Source organism: Hypanus sabinus, chromosome 13 (assembly GCF_030144855.1).
Source record: "Hypanus sabinus isolate sHypSab1 chromosome 13, sHypSab1.hap1, whole genome shotgun sequence".
Lineage (NCBI taxonomy): Eukaryota > Metazoa > Chordata > Chondrichthyes > Myliobatiformes > Dasyatidae > Hypanus > Hypanus sabinus.
The window spans coordinates 17,153,660-17,167,771 of record NC_082718.1 but is presented as its reverse complement, the minus strand read 5'-3'; the positions used below and the strand labels follow the sequence as shown (position 1 = coordinate 17,167,771).

General features: G+C 37.8%; 1 protein-coding gene across 10 annotated transcripts in view; it reads right to left on the bottom strand.

Annotated features, from left to right (window-relative positions):
* slc26a5 (solute carrier family 26 member 5) overlaps positions 1–14,112 on the bottom strand; it is a 108,117-nt gene that overhangs the window by 54,836 nt on the left and 39,169 nt on the right. For 9 of the 10 annotated variants that reach the window (XM_059987195.1, XM_059987194.1, XM_059987191.1 and 6 more), the window contains 2 exons: positions 7,593–7,855; positions 1,235–1,374 (listed from right to left, as the gene is read on the bottom strand). In XM_059987195.1, the coding sequence (XP_059843178.1) occupies positions 1,235–1,374; positions 7,593–7,732 (280 nt within the window). In that variant the 5' untranslated portion in view covers positions 7,733–7,855. Of the gene's footprint in view, positions 1–1,234; positions 1,375–7,592; positions 7,856–11,768; positions 11,875–14,112 lie in introns of all 10 variants that reach the window. The other variant, XM_059987190.1, reaches the window with a different exon arrangement.

The following is a 14,112-nucleotide window of genomic DNA, read 5'->3' as shown; positions in this document are numbered from 1 at the left end:
AAGAATGAGAGCCGCTTTCAATGAATAGGTTTCTGGATGAGCAGATGCAGACATATAATTTTCTGTCTGGAGAGTCCAGAACCCGAGGACACAGTGGATACTCAACCATGTAGTACAAATTGGAAAATGGCTTCCAATATAAAAGTGGTATGGAGTGTTAATTTTTTTTTTAAAATAATTGAATGCAAGGATTGCAAACAGCAGTCACCCCAGGACAAAAATAAAACATAAGAAACAGTAGCAGTAGTAGTATAACATACAGTATGTCATTCACCAAGATTATGGCTAATCTTTAGATTTGTTACTTAAGAAATATAGGAAGTCCTTACAAACTTGGAGGACAATCTTCGCTGTTCACCCAATAAAAAACACCATTAAAGGATACGGGTACAAATTAGATATTTCACAAATGAGCATGATTCTTGGCACGGCTAGGTTAACGTACGGAGAGACTGGTCTCAAGCTTATATTCTCTGGAGCTCATAAGAATGGGGCATCTCATAGAAACCTATAAACTTCTAAACTATGTAACTGATTTATAATAAATCAAACAGATTACATGCAGAATGTTCCTGATGACTGGGAAGTCTGAAACCAAGGCAATAGTCTAAGGGTAAGGGGCAAGACATTTAAATTAGAATATTTTTTCTCCAGAGTATGTGAATATATGAAATTCACCACTGCTGAAAGAGCTACACAAATCATAAAATATACTCAAGTTGTTATATTTTTCTTTTGGGGTAGAGGGAGAAAGGGAGAAAGCGGAACATGTTAATGATTTTGGATTATCTGAACAGTTTTGAAGGATCAAATGGTCTACACCTGAACCTATTTTCTGTTTCCTACATTTCTTTCCATATTTCAAATGAGTGCTGGGTCAAAGTTTTTCACTTTTCATTTTAAAATGAGACCTTGTGTGTCAATAGGGTCAAGGACATAATTGAGCAGATCAGCTGTTGAAATCAAAGATGAAGGACTGTAGTGATAAGATTTTGCACATTCAAAATTTCTTCTGCCTGCATCCAAATAGCCCCTTTAACTCAGTTCCATATCAATGCAGTGATCCAAGAATGTACACTATACAGAAAATCTTCATAAACTTGGAGCATGCACATGGACCAATAGAAACAATCGTTAATGTTAAAATACTGAAAGGTGAAATCCACTAATTCCATACCGTACATTACCTGAGTTATACAATTCACCGAAAGCAGAATATAACATTCATATTTACCCTGAGGTAGCTGCACTACTCCAGTGCTCACACCAGAAATGATGTCCCCAAATAAATATTCCTTTATTGGGTAGTTGGGTAACCATAGAAGAATGGGAACAAAGCTGAAGAGTATTGACTTGGCTTTTGTGGTTGAACAACTGTAGAAAACAAAATGAATAAACAATACTCTGGTTAATTAGAAACTGGCAGAGGCACAAGTATAGAACATGCTGTCACACAATGCCTTAAATTCATGCTCACCTGATTAATATTTAGTAACTCATCCGTCAGACTTACTTTTACCATCATTCAGTAGTAGTTTTTTAAAAATTAAAATAGCTTTTTTCAATAGTACACAACTTTTGAGGAATAGAACCACACCATTAAATAAAACTACAGAAAAAGCTATTCATTAGGAAGAAAGATCAAAAGGAAAACGCTTCTCAATAAAAGGCATCACTTTTCGCTTTTAAAAGAGGCAATGCTGTAAAGTTAGATAATATGACTGGGGAATTCATAATAGGCAACAAGGAAACAATAAAGGTTTAACAAATATTTTGTGTCTTATTCACAGTAGAAAATTGGGTTGTCCTTAAGGCATACGTTTAGTTTATTATATTTTCGCTTTAGTAATTCGTTTGTAACCGTTTTCTAGTTAAAGTTAAGGTTGTTGAAAGTAAATTCGTTGTCTGTGATGTATCACGGCATACTATGATGTCACATCCGGTTTCGCTGTGTCCTGTGGGAAAATTCCGGTTTGGAGAAATGGGAAGGAGGGGGCTTGTGTGTGCAGGATCAGCACAAGAAAAGTTTTCTTTCTACACACTAGAAACATCATAGACGCAACGCCGTAAGTTCATAAGATAATTGATATGTTGAAGTAAAAATGTTAACGCTGATTCTGTTAAAAGTAATGACAGTTGATAAAGTTTATGTTCTTTGTTATTTAAAGAGTTGCGGATAGTTTATGTTGAAGTGTATTTAAAGCAGTTGTTGGCATAGGTAGATCCTGACTTATGTTGTACTTTAATGTAATATAGTTTGTTGTAGTTTTATTTTTGCAAGTATTTATGATGTAAATGTGATGCCAAGAAGGAAACAAATACTGTATATATTTTGTATTGTTTTATCAACAGTTTTCACCATATGTTAATGTGGAAGAGTGAACAGTAAACGGTTAATCTTACTGGGATCGCGCCTCATTGACCGTTTTATACTTGGTGTTTAGTTCAGAGTTTTTACACCTGTGCAAGAACATTGCAAAAATACAACAAGAGAAACAGGAGTTGAGGAAAATAACTTAAAATAATCAATTTCAATAGGGAAAACCTAATAGGCAAACTAATGATACCAAAGGTAGACAAAATTCTCTGGACCCAATGGCTTGCATCTTAGGGTAGAGGTTCTCACAAATTTACACTGGGAGCACAAAGATTGTAAACTGTAAGTATCATGCTTCTCTTGGAAGGGGAGAGAGAAAGACCATAAGTCATAGGAGCATATAAGAAACAAGAGATTCTGCAGATGTTAGAAATCTTGAGCACCACACACAAAATGCTGGAGGACCTAACTCAGTCAGCTTCTATGGAGGGGAATAAACAGTCAACATTTCAGGACTTATTGAGTTCCCCCATCATTCTTCTAAACTCAAACAGGTACAAGCCCAGGACCTCATATGAGGACCCAAGCTCCTCATATAATAACCCTTTCATAAATCTGCTCTGGACCCTCTTCAATGCTAGCACATCCTTTCCGAGACAAGCAGCCCAAAACTGCTCACAATCCTCCAAAACCACTCTGACCAAAGCCTTATAAAGCCACAGGATCACATCCTTGGTTTTATATTCTAGTCCTCTTGAAATTAATTCTAACAGTGCATATGCCTTCCTTACTACTGACTCAACCTGCAAGTTAGCATTAGAACTCCCAAGTCCTTTTGCATATTCAATTTCTGAATTTGTTCCCCATTTTGAAAATAATCTGCACCCTTATTCCTTTACCAAAGTGCATCAAACACTTTCCTACACTGTTTCCTTCTACACTCATTCACCTATTCTCCTAATCTGTCAAAATCCTTTTGCAGATTCCCTGCTTCCTCAACCCACCACTTGCCCCTCCACCTAACTTTGTAACATCCGCAAACTTAGCCACAAAGTCATCAATTTCATTATCCAGATCATTAATACACAACTTGAAAATTAGCAAATCCACACAGACTCTTGCAGAACACCATTAGTCACTGGTAGCCAAACAGAGAAGATCTGCTTAATTCCCACTCTTGCCTTTTGTCAGTCAACCAATCTTCAGTCATATGCTAGTATCTTTCCTGTATTACCATGGGCTCTTTTCTTGTTTAGCAGTCTCATGTGTGGAACCTTGAAAATCCAAGTGACTCTCATTTGCCTATTTTGCCTGTTAATTCCTTAAAGAATTCCAACAGATTTGTCATGCAAGATCTTCCCTCAAGGAAGCCATGCTGACGTCAGCCAATTTTACTGCATGTTTCCAAGTACTGTACCCCAAAATTTCATCCTTAATAATGGACTCTGACAGCTTGTCAACCACTTAAGCCAGGATAACTATTCTATAATTTCCTGTCTTTTGCTTCCTTCACACTTGAAGATTGGAATAATATTTGTGATTTTCCAATCCTTAAAAACCATATCAGAATCTAACGATTCTTGAAAGATCACTACCAAATGTATTCATAATTTCTTGTGCTACTTCTTTCAGAACCCTGGAGAGTAGCTACGTGGCTTAATGACCTTCCAACCTTTCAGTCTCCGAAGCACCTAACTTCAAATCATAGTGAAAGCAGCAAATCATAGGTCAGCTCAGCTGACCTTTTTTGAGGCAAGAAGCAGGATCTCAATAATAAACGATCGAAAGACATTTAGCAGTCAAATATAAATCAGTTGAGTCAATATAACTTATGAAAACAGTTCGACAAATTTATTCAAATTCAGAGGATGTTAAAAGCAGGGTGGATAGTGCTGCCTTTTGGATTTTCAGCAGCCATTTAAAAAAGTGCAACATAAAAGATTATTCGTAGTTTTGAGAGCAATATTTTAGCATAGATAGAGAATTGGCTTATGGATAAGTAGATTATTTTCAAGTTGGCAAGCTACAATAAAGGAGGTAGTACAAGAAACAAAGCTGGGCTCTCAACTACTTGTCTATATTAAATGGTAGTTAAAAGGACTGTTGTAGCCAAATTTGTAGATAATGCAAAGATCTAGAGCAAGTTACGAGGATGAATAGTTACAGACAGATAGGTTTGGTTAGGCAAGTACATAAAACAGTACAGCACAGGAACATGCCCTTTGACCCACAATACTGTGCCAAACTAATTAAATTAGTCATCAAATAGCCAACTGATCTCTTCTGCCTACTTCCATTTTCCACACATTCATATGTCAATACAAATGTCTCTTAAAAGTCTCTAATGTTTATGTCTCTATCACCACCCCAGGCAGAGCATTCCAGGCACCCACAATATGCAAAATTTGCTCTTTACATCTCCTTTGAAATTAACCCTTCTCACCTTAAATGCAAATCTTCTGGTATTGGACATCATAACCCTTGGGAAAATGATATTGCCCATCTACTCCATCTATAGCTTGCCTAATTGTATAAATCGCTATCAGATCTCCCTTCAGCCTCTGCTGCTCGAGAGAAAACAACCCAAGTGTATCCAGCCTCTCATTATAGCACATTGTGATCCAAGATGGCGGTGCGACGCAGCTTGTAGCAGCCACTCCGGAGCTGATTATCTGTTATTTGTGAAGCAGGGTGCCGTGCGCAATCATAATCGGATGGAAAACGGATGTGGGAGCACGGAGGAACATCTGGAAATCTCCAGGAAGACCTTCTTCGTTGCTGTTGCTGTGAGGTTCAGGTCTCTGCTGGGAAGAACAGGCCCCCAGTCCTTGGGGTCACGTTGCCGATGGCCGTTGGCGGGGGTGTCTTAACACGCTCGGCAGAGGATGGTGCTCGGAGAAGCTGTGCCGGAGGGGATGGTCGGAGGCTCGGAGGTTCGACAGACTCGGAGTCCGCTGCGGTTGGAGCACTTTCACTGTGTGCTGTGTCTGTGAGGCTGGGTTCGACGGAGCTTTCATTGTGTGCTGCATCTGCGGGGCTGAGTCGGGTGGCGCCGTGGAAGTCCATAGCGGGGGTATTCCCTTCTGCCGCCGGCGTGAGATGGCGAGTCTGTCGGGACCCTGGGGACTTGTGGAAACTGTGTGGTTTCTTTTGAACTTATAGTCTTTTAACATCTTTGAACTATTTTTACTGTGCCCATGGTCTGTTTGTTTTTTAAATCAATTATGCTATTGTTTGCACGGTTGTAACTATATGTTATAACTATGTGGTTTTGTGCAGGTCTTGTAGCTTTAGTTCTTGGTCTTGTTTTGTCTGATGGGATTGGAGCTCCTTTCCGGGGAATGCGCTAAGATAGTAGTGTGATATTAATACGCAGCAGCCTCTCCAGACTTGGGATCGGGGATTGCCAAACGTTGTAGTCTGTTTTGTCATGTGCTTTTGTGATATCATTCTGGAGGAACGTTGTCTCATTTTTTAACTGCATTGCATTTGTGGTTTCTAAATGACAATAAACTGAATCTGAATGTCCTCTAATCCAGGAAAACATCCTGGTAAACCTCTTCTGCACCCTCTCCAAAGCCTCAACATAATTTCTACAATGGAGCAACCAGAACCGAATACAATACTCCAGCCTTATAAAACTGCAACATAACTTCCTGGCTTTTGAACTCAATGAATAAAGGCATATTATAACTAAACATATGCCTTCTTACTGTAATCACACTATCAACTTGTGTAGCCACTTTCAGGGAGTTATGAACTTGGATCCCTCTGCTTATCAACACTGTTAAGGATCTTGCTCTTAACAGTGTACTGTCTTTTTCTATTTGACCTACCAAGGTGTAACAATTCACATTTGCCTGGGTTAAACTCCATATGCCATTTCCCTACCCATCTGCAAATGATCTATATCCTGTTGTATTCTTTGCCAGTCTTCTACGTTATCAACACCACCAATCTTCATATTATCTGCAAACTACTAACCTACCTATTTACAATTGCATTCAGGTCATTTATGTGTATCACAAAGAGGGCCCAGTACAGATCCCTGCAGAACACCACTAATCACAGACCTCTAGCTCAAACACTACTGCCTACCATAGACAAGCCAATTCTGAATCCAAAAAGCCAATTCACCAAGCATCTTAATCTCCTGATGAGCATCCCATGATGGACCTTGTCAAATATCTCACTAAAATCCATGTATACAACATCCATAGCTCTTTCATCTATCACTCTCAAGTTAATAAAACACGATTTGCCCTGCACAAGAGCAAAATTCTTCTAAATAGAGTATTATATGAAATTATCTACATTTGGTAGGAAAATAAAACAAATATTATTTAAAAAGGAGAGAGAAAATAGAATGTGACAGAGGTCTTGGTATCTTTGAATATAAAAGAAATTTAACACATACAACAAATAATCAGGGAAACATACAAAATGGAATATCATAGTATGAGCATTTTGCTATAGTACAACAGGGCATTGATGAAACTTCACCTGGAGCACTGTGTATGTTTTGTTATAATTTTATATATGAGATATGGCACAGAATGGCCCTACCAGCCCAACGAGCTGCACCACCCAGCAACCTAGCTATTTAACTCTAGCTTAATCAAAGGATAATTTACAATTACTAATCAGGTACAGTATTTGACTGTGGGAGGAAACCAGAGCACCTGGAGGGAATCCACTCAATCAGGGAGGAAATATACAAACTCCTTACAGCATGGATTGAACTCCAACCTCTGACACCCTGAGCTATAATCTCATTGTACTACCTACTACATGGTGCTCAGGAGGGAATTTAAGAAGGAACATACTGACACTGAAACCAATGCAGAGAAATTTCACTGTACTAGATTTTTGGAAGAAAGAGGATATTTTTTCCAAGGAAGTGCTGAGTATGCCAAGTTCGTACTTATTCCTGAATGAAATATTTTTCAGAAAACCAAGCGGTCATATAAACAATTTTTATTATTCCACAAATATGAATAAGCCTTTCAAAAGGGTAATGTTTAACAGCAATATTTAGTAAAGACTTCACAACTTAGTGGCATAAAAATATGGAGTTTTAAATCTTCCTGCAACAGTAAATTGAGGATTCATGTCAAAGTTTATTCTGGAAATGTGTTGTGCAGCATATTACACTACTGCATGTGTAACTTGAGGAAGGAGGCAGGCAGATACAGTTTTTCAAAGATTCAAATAAACGATCAGGACAAATCATTTTAAATTGAAGTTCATTATAAAATAGTAACTAAAAACCTACCGAAAATACCGTAGTAATTTTTCCTTCTTTGATGAACTGTGTTTCCTCTTCTTATTTAGGTAGGCTCGGAAAGCTTCCTCGTTAAAAACTGGGCGGCTAACATTATAGCTTGGGACACTGCTCAGTTCAGTATTGTCCATTTTAAGTGCAGTTTTAATCAAATGCTTGAAGTATACTGAAAATTCTTAAGTATATCCTTTAAATGATATCCTTTATAATATAAATGATATCCTTTATAATCCTTTAAAATATCCTTTAATCCACTGCAATTAAAAAGAAACAATAAAATTTGATTTTTTTCTCATCCACTTTGGTCACTGTTAAAAAAATGAAATTACATTAAGCACATAGAATCTATAAGCAAAAGGTATTTTACAACATATTAACCAGTTTGAATTCAACAAACAAGAGCACATCAAGATCAGTACACATTCCACATCATACAAAAAATAAAGGCTTCAATTAGTGTTTTTCAAACCATTAGACTTGTTGCTAATCAGTTTTTAAATTAATAATGTTTCACAAAACAATAGAAAATACTATCTCATAGGATTAAAAAAAGTCAATACAAAATGTGACTGAAAAGGCCTATCTTGAAAATCATTTGATGCGAAAAGGCTGGTTTAGGCAGGTTAACATCACAAGGCTACCTACTTAAAGGTGTGCAGCTGAGATGGATAAACGCTTCACAAACAACTTTTCTAAACAAGTATATTTGTTTATTGCAAATAATGTTGATATCTTCCACCAACCAGAATAGATCCAGTGTTGAAGAATAATAGGTAGGAGAAAACACAGGAGGGACTCTGGCAAACAATGAAATGACTATGGAATCTGGTGCTGTCAGGTAAATCTGGCTAGAAAAAAAATGAGTTAAAAGAATAAAGAAAAACTTGATCAGATATGGGTTTCAAAGGAAGTATTTAAAAGGGAGGAGTAGAGATTGGGTGCAGCTTAATGAAAGGATATGAAAATGTGGTAAGACTGACAGCTGATGACACAACTAACAAAGTATAACATTTATCTGGTGGCTTTCACAATCTCAGAATATACTGAAATACAAAGACTATTTCAGCATAGCTATGTTTCACCAATCCTTTAAATAACCAGATGATATATTTTAGTTGTTGAGATCATCCCATTTAAATATGATGCAAAAGGGATAAGAATCAAAGAAACTGAGTGGTGATGCAATTGAAAGTTTTGCTGCACAGACAGGGAGAGGTGAACCAATGAGAGTTATCGAAAAGGACAAAAATATAAACAGGTATCTTCAGGTAATCAAGCAAGAAGTGCAAGGGATCAAATTAATGCTATTTGGTACAATATACGAAGGTTCATCAGAAGAGCAGTGAACCCTCAAATACTCAACAAAGATGAAGATAATTGACTGAACAGATGACAGGAGAAGAAATCCAGGCAACAAAAAATATTTGGAGTTGAAAGCTCAACGTTGTGCTAAAATAAGTATTGGTTTTACAAATTCTAATTCAACACAAAACTGTAACTGGAAATGTAGAAAATTGTGGGAAGGTGGAGATGATGACTTTAGTTTCTGCAGTATTCTATTTGAATTTAATAGCTTGAACAAACTGAATATCATATGAACAGAAAGTATTTGCTCATGTCAAGGCCAAAGAAAGCAATATCATCAGATCCATCTTGGATATTGGTAGAGTGAAAGCACCCTCAGTGAATATCTAGAAACTGATTACAACTATGAATGCTGCATAGGCAAAGAAAAAGGGGGACCCAGGAATAAATCCTTGGGGTATTTCAGAAGGTAACAGAGCAGGGAAAAAAAAATTGGGCTGTTGTTGGATATGTTCTGGCTACTTTTTAATAGGTGGGAATATACCAAAGTCCATCCCAAAACACTTTAAAGAAAATTAAATACTATTGTGAAAGAGGAAAAATATACTGAAAAATCTTTAAATGATTAAGGTTCTTAAAAAAAAGGAAAGGAGTAACCAGAGTATCTGTTTTAACTTGCAGAGAGATGGCTAATAGAAATGACTCGTTTAATGTTACAAAGTGATCGATTATGTCCACTGAAAAAAGAATGAAAGGCCTTTCTACTGATGCCCTGATGGAGAGACAGAACCTCCAAGAATACAATTCAAAGGGTAGCACATAAACTGTTGGTGGAACTCAGCAAGTCAGGCAACATATATGGAGGGTGATAAATAATCAATGTTTCATGCCGAGACCCAGGGTGCTTTTTTAAAAAAAATGCAGAACTAACAAGTTGAAGATTCTGGAGTAGAGCTCAATCCCACAAACTTTGTGACTCAACACTGAATGTGTCACCACTGTGGTAAGAATTACTAATCAGCACAATTTTTACTGCAGAATATTCAAATTCTAGTTCCCTAGATCATGAAAGAATTCTGAAACACGCAATCCAATTATAGCAGTGCAGAAGAAAAGCAGCACATTATAAAAGAGAAGCATGCCATAGTGAGACAAGCAACAACTTACATTTAATGACAGAGGAAATTTTTAAAAATGCAGATTTTATTTGCACATAGGTCTACCTAGACCAGCTTCCACAACAATGTTATGCAGCTAATTGCCAAATAACTTTAATGTTCATCACATACAAAATTAACAGCATAAGAACAGTTAAGGAAGAGGACAAATAATCATTCTATAGATCTCAAAGCTGGCAAATTGAGTCTGCTACACAAATTGGAACAGGATTAAAGGTCAAACACTCATAACATTCTGTACTTTTCCTCAAGTACTTGAGAAGAAAACTTCATGTAAACTTTGCCGATAATCTGAGTCCAACTTATTGTGAGCTGGTAATTTGCTGCCATTTATCATACTGGCTGTTGGAGCACCTTGAGTTGGAACAAAGAATTCCTTTCCAAACTCACGCTGTGAAATACACTGTTAAATACAGTAATTTCTTGATATACAAAAGTGGAAAACATTTTAAGTAAAATTTTATAAGTCAAAAATACTTCTCATCAAGTTTAAAATTCACATTGTGCTCAAGAGCTCAATTTTTAGTAAAAACTCAAAATACATAAATAATTTCAAATGCAGTATTTAAAAACACAAGATAACAAAACAAAAATCATCTTTCTTTTCAAGGCATTCACCTAGTAGTAGTGATTTTACATATCAAAACAATAAAGGATGAAAGTGGCAGAGATGGTACTATGGTTCGGACATTGATAGCAAACCAGAAGAGGCTGTTTGAGGATGTTAATAATGAAGGTTATTCTCCAGCTTTCATTGGGTCATAGAAGATAGCAATTGAAATATGGATAACAGCTCCCCTCTCACTTGAAGCCGATAAGAGCCTGTGGTATTACAGGAAATGTATAGCATGGATGGAAAAATGACTGACTGGCAAAAGGCAAGGAGTGTGAATAAAGGAGGCCTTTCCTGGTTGGTTGCTGGTGACCTCAGGGATCAGTTTTGGGTCTGCTACTTTACACATTATGTTAATGATCATGATAACAAATTGATGCCTTTGTTGCAGGTTATACAAAGACAGGTGGAGGAGCAGGCAGCACCGAGGAAGCAGGGAGACTGCGGGAGGACTTGGATATGTTGGGACGAAGAAGTAGAAAATAGAACAGTGTGGGGGAGTGTATGGCCATGTACATTGACTGAAGAAATAAAGGAGCAGACTAATCTCTAAATAGGGATAGACTTCAGAAATTAGAGGTGCAAAGGGACTTGGGAACCCTCATGCAGGATTACCTAAAGGTGAATTTGTAGGTTGAGTCAATAGCAAGGAAAGAAAATGCAATGTTCGTATTCATTTTGAGAAGACTAGAATATAGTCCATATCTGGGTCCATTATATTTTGTCATCATCTATATCAACAGTGTGGATGATAACGTGGTAAATTGGATCAGCAAATTTGCAGATCACACCAAAATTGGGGTATAGTGGACAGCAAGGAAGGTTATCAAAATTTGCATTGGGCTCTGAACGAGCTGGAAAAATGAGCTAGAAAATGACAGATGGATCTTAATGTAGACAAGTGTGAGGTATTGCACTTTGGGATGAAAAGCAAGGTAGATTTACTTAGTGAATAGTAGGGCACCGAGGAGTATGGTAGAACAGAAGGGTCTGTGAGTACAAGATCTATAATTCATTGAAAGTGGTATGACAAGTAGATAGCGTCACAAAGACATCTTTTGGCACACTGACCCTCATAAATCGAAGTATGAGTACAGGAGATGGAATGAATGTTGAAGTTATACAAGGCAGCAGAGAGGCCGAATTTGGAGTCTTGTGTGCAGTTCTCGTCACCCACCTATGGAAAGATAACAATAAGATTGAAAGTACAGAGAAAACTTACAAAGATTTTGCTGGGACTTGAGGAGCTGAGTTACTGAGGTTGAATAGATTAGGACTTTATTCCCTTAAGTATAGGGAATGGAGGGGTATTTGATACATGTATACCAAATTATGAGGGATATAAATAGGGTAACTGCAAACAGGCTTTTCCCATTGTGGTTAAATGAGACGAGGATTAGAGGTCATAGGTTAAGGGTTAAAGGTGAAATATGTAACAGGGAACTTCTTTACTCAAAGGGTGGTGAGAGTGTGGAATGAGTTGTTACAAGGATGACCCCTCAATAATTATAATGCTCAGTTAGGCACAGAGAGAATCCATATGAACTGACAAGTATCTTTATTGGCTCAGTTCACAAATACATGAATTTACACAACTGAATAACCTGTGTACACACCTACTAAGTTTCCTTGACCATTCATGAACAGCCAAAGAATAGAAAAGGTAATACCTGAGAAAAATTCTATGCTGGCCAGGTATTCCTTGTGGCCCTGATGTGATCTCCACATCCAGATGTAGTTCCTCCATATTGTATGGTTGGTCTGCATACAGCTGTCTGTCACTCCCTAAGCTCTTGAAACTCTCTACTTTTGTACTTTCCTTCATTAGGTCACTGACGTTTCGGTTTCATTGGCTCAAGGTCATCTGACTGACCTGTGTCTGGTTCCCACTGGATGTAGCCCAAAGCTACAAGCAATATAGTTTTATGGTAAACAAGAGAAAATCTGCAGCTGCTGGAAATCCAGGACTGCTGAAGGGTCTCAGCCCAAAATGTCGACTGCACTCTTTTCAATAGATGCTGCTTGGCCTGCTGAGTTCTTCCAGCATTTTGTGTGTGTTGATTGTTTTATGGCCTTTACCTTTGAATTTGTGCCTCAGATGACTTTTGTTCTATTCAACTGACTGATTCAAACCAGTCAAATGGGGTCACCCAATCACTGGGACCAGATGATGAGATTATAAGTTCAAAAGTACATATATATCATCATATACAACCCTGAGATTCATATTCGTGCAGGCATTCTCAAAAAATCCATAGAATAATAACAATAATAGAATCAATGAAAGACCACACCAACTTGGGCATTCAAAAGACAACAAACTGTGCAAATACAAAGAGAAAGTAGAAATAAATAGATAGACAAACAAATAAATAATTAACAAAAACATGAGTCAGAGTCCTTGAGAGCAAGTCCATAGGTTGTGGGAACATTTCAATGATGGGGCAAATGAAGTTGAGTGAAGTCATTCCCACTGGCTCAAGAGCCTGACGGTTGAGGGATAATAGATGTTCCTGAAACTGGTGGTGTGAGTCCTGAGACTTCTGTACCTTCTTCTTGCTGGCAGCAGTGATAAGTGAGCATGCCTGGGTGGTAGGTGTCCCTGATGATGTATGCTGCTTTCCTGCAACGTTTTGTGTAGATGTGCTCAGTGGTGGGGAGGGCTTTACCTGTGGTGGACTGGGTCATATCCAATACTTTTTGTAGGATTTTTCATTCAAGGGCATTGGTGTTTCCATATCAGCCAGTGACGCAGCCAGTCTATATACTCATCACTATGCATCCATAGAAGTTTGTTATAAATTTTATATGTCATGCCAAATCTTCGCAAACCCCTAAGGAAATAGAGACATCACTGTACTTTCTTTGCACATACATGCTGGACCCAGGAAAGTTCTCTAAAATGATAACACCGAGGAATTTAAAGTTGCGGACCCTCCCCACCTCTGATGAGAATTTGCTCATGGACTTCTGGTTTCCTTCTCCTGAAGTCAGCTATACATACAGTAATCAACCCCTTAGTCTTGCTGACTTTGTTGATTTAAGTTTAGTCCGGGATTACCACTTTTTCCGTGAGATGGAGATTGTACCTAGACCTCTTGTAATGTTCTTGGTCATCAGACTTGAATACCTGTGATCCAGCCCTCAGCAGATTGTGGATATCAATATTCATCCAGGGCTTCTGATTAGAAAGACTGAATGATTTTGTGGGATCACACTTGTCTAAGTCTGTTTTTATAAAGTCCATGACGACCATTGTGTATTTATTCAAATCCACAGACGAGTTCTTGAACACGGTCCAGTCCACCGACTCAAAACAATCCTGTAATCACTCCTTTGCCTCTCACGACCACCTCTTTGCTGTCCTAATCTCTGGAGGTTTACTCCTTAGCCTCTATGCAGGTAGGAGAAAGAC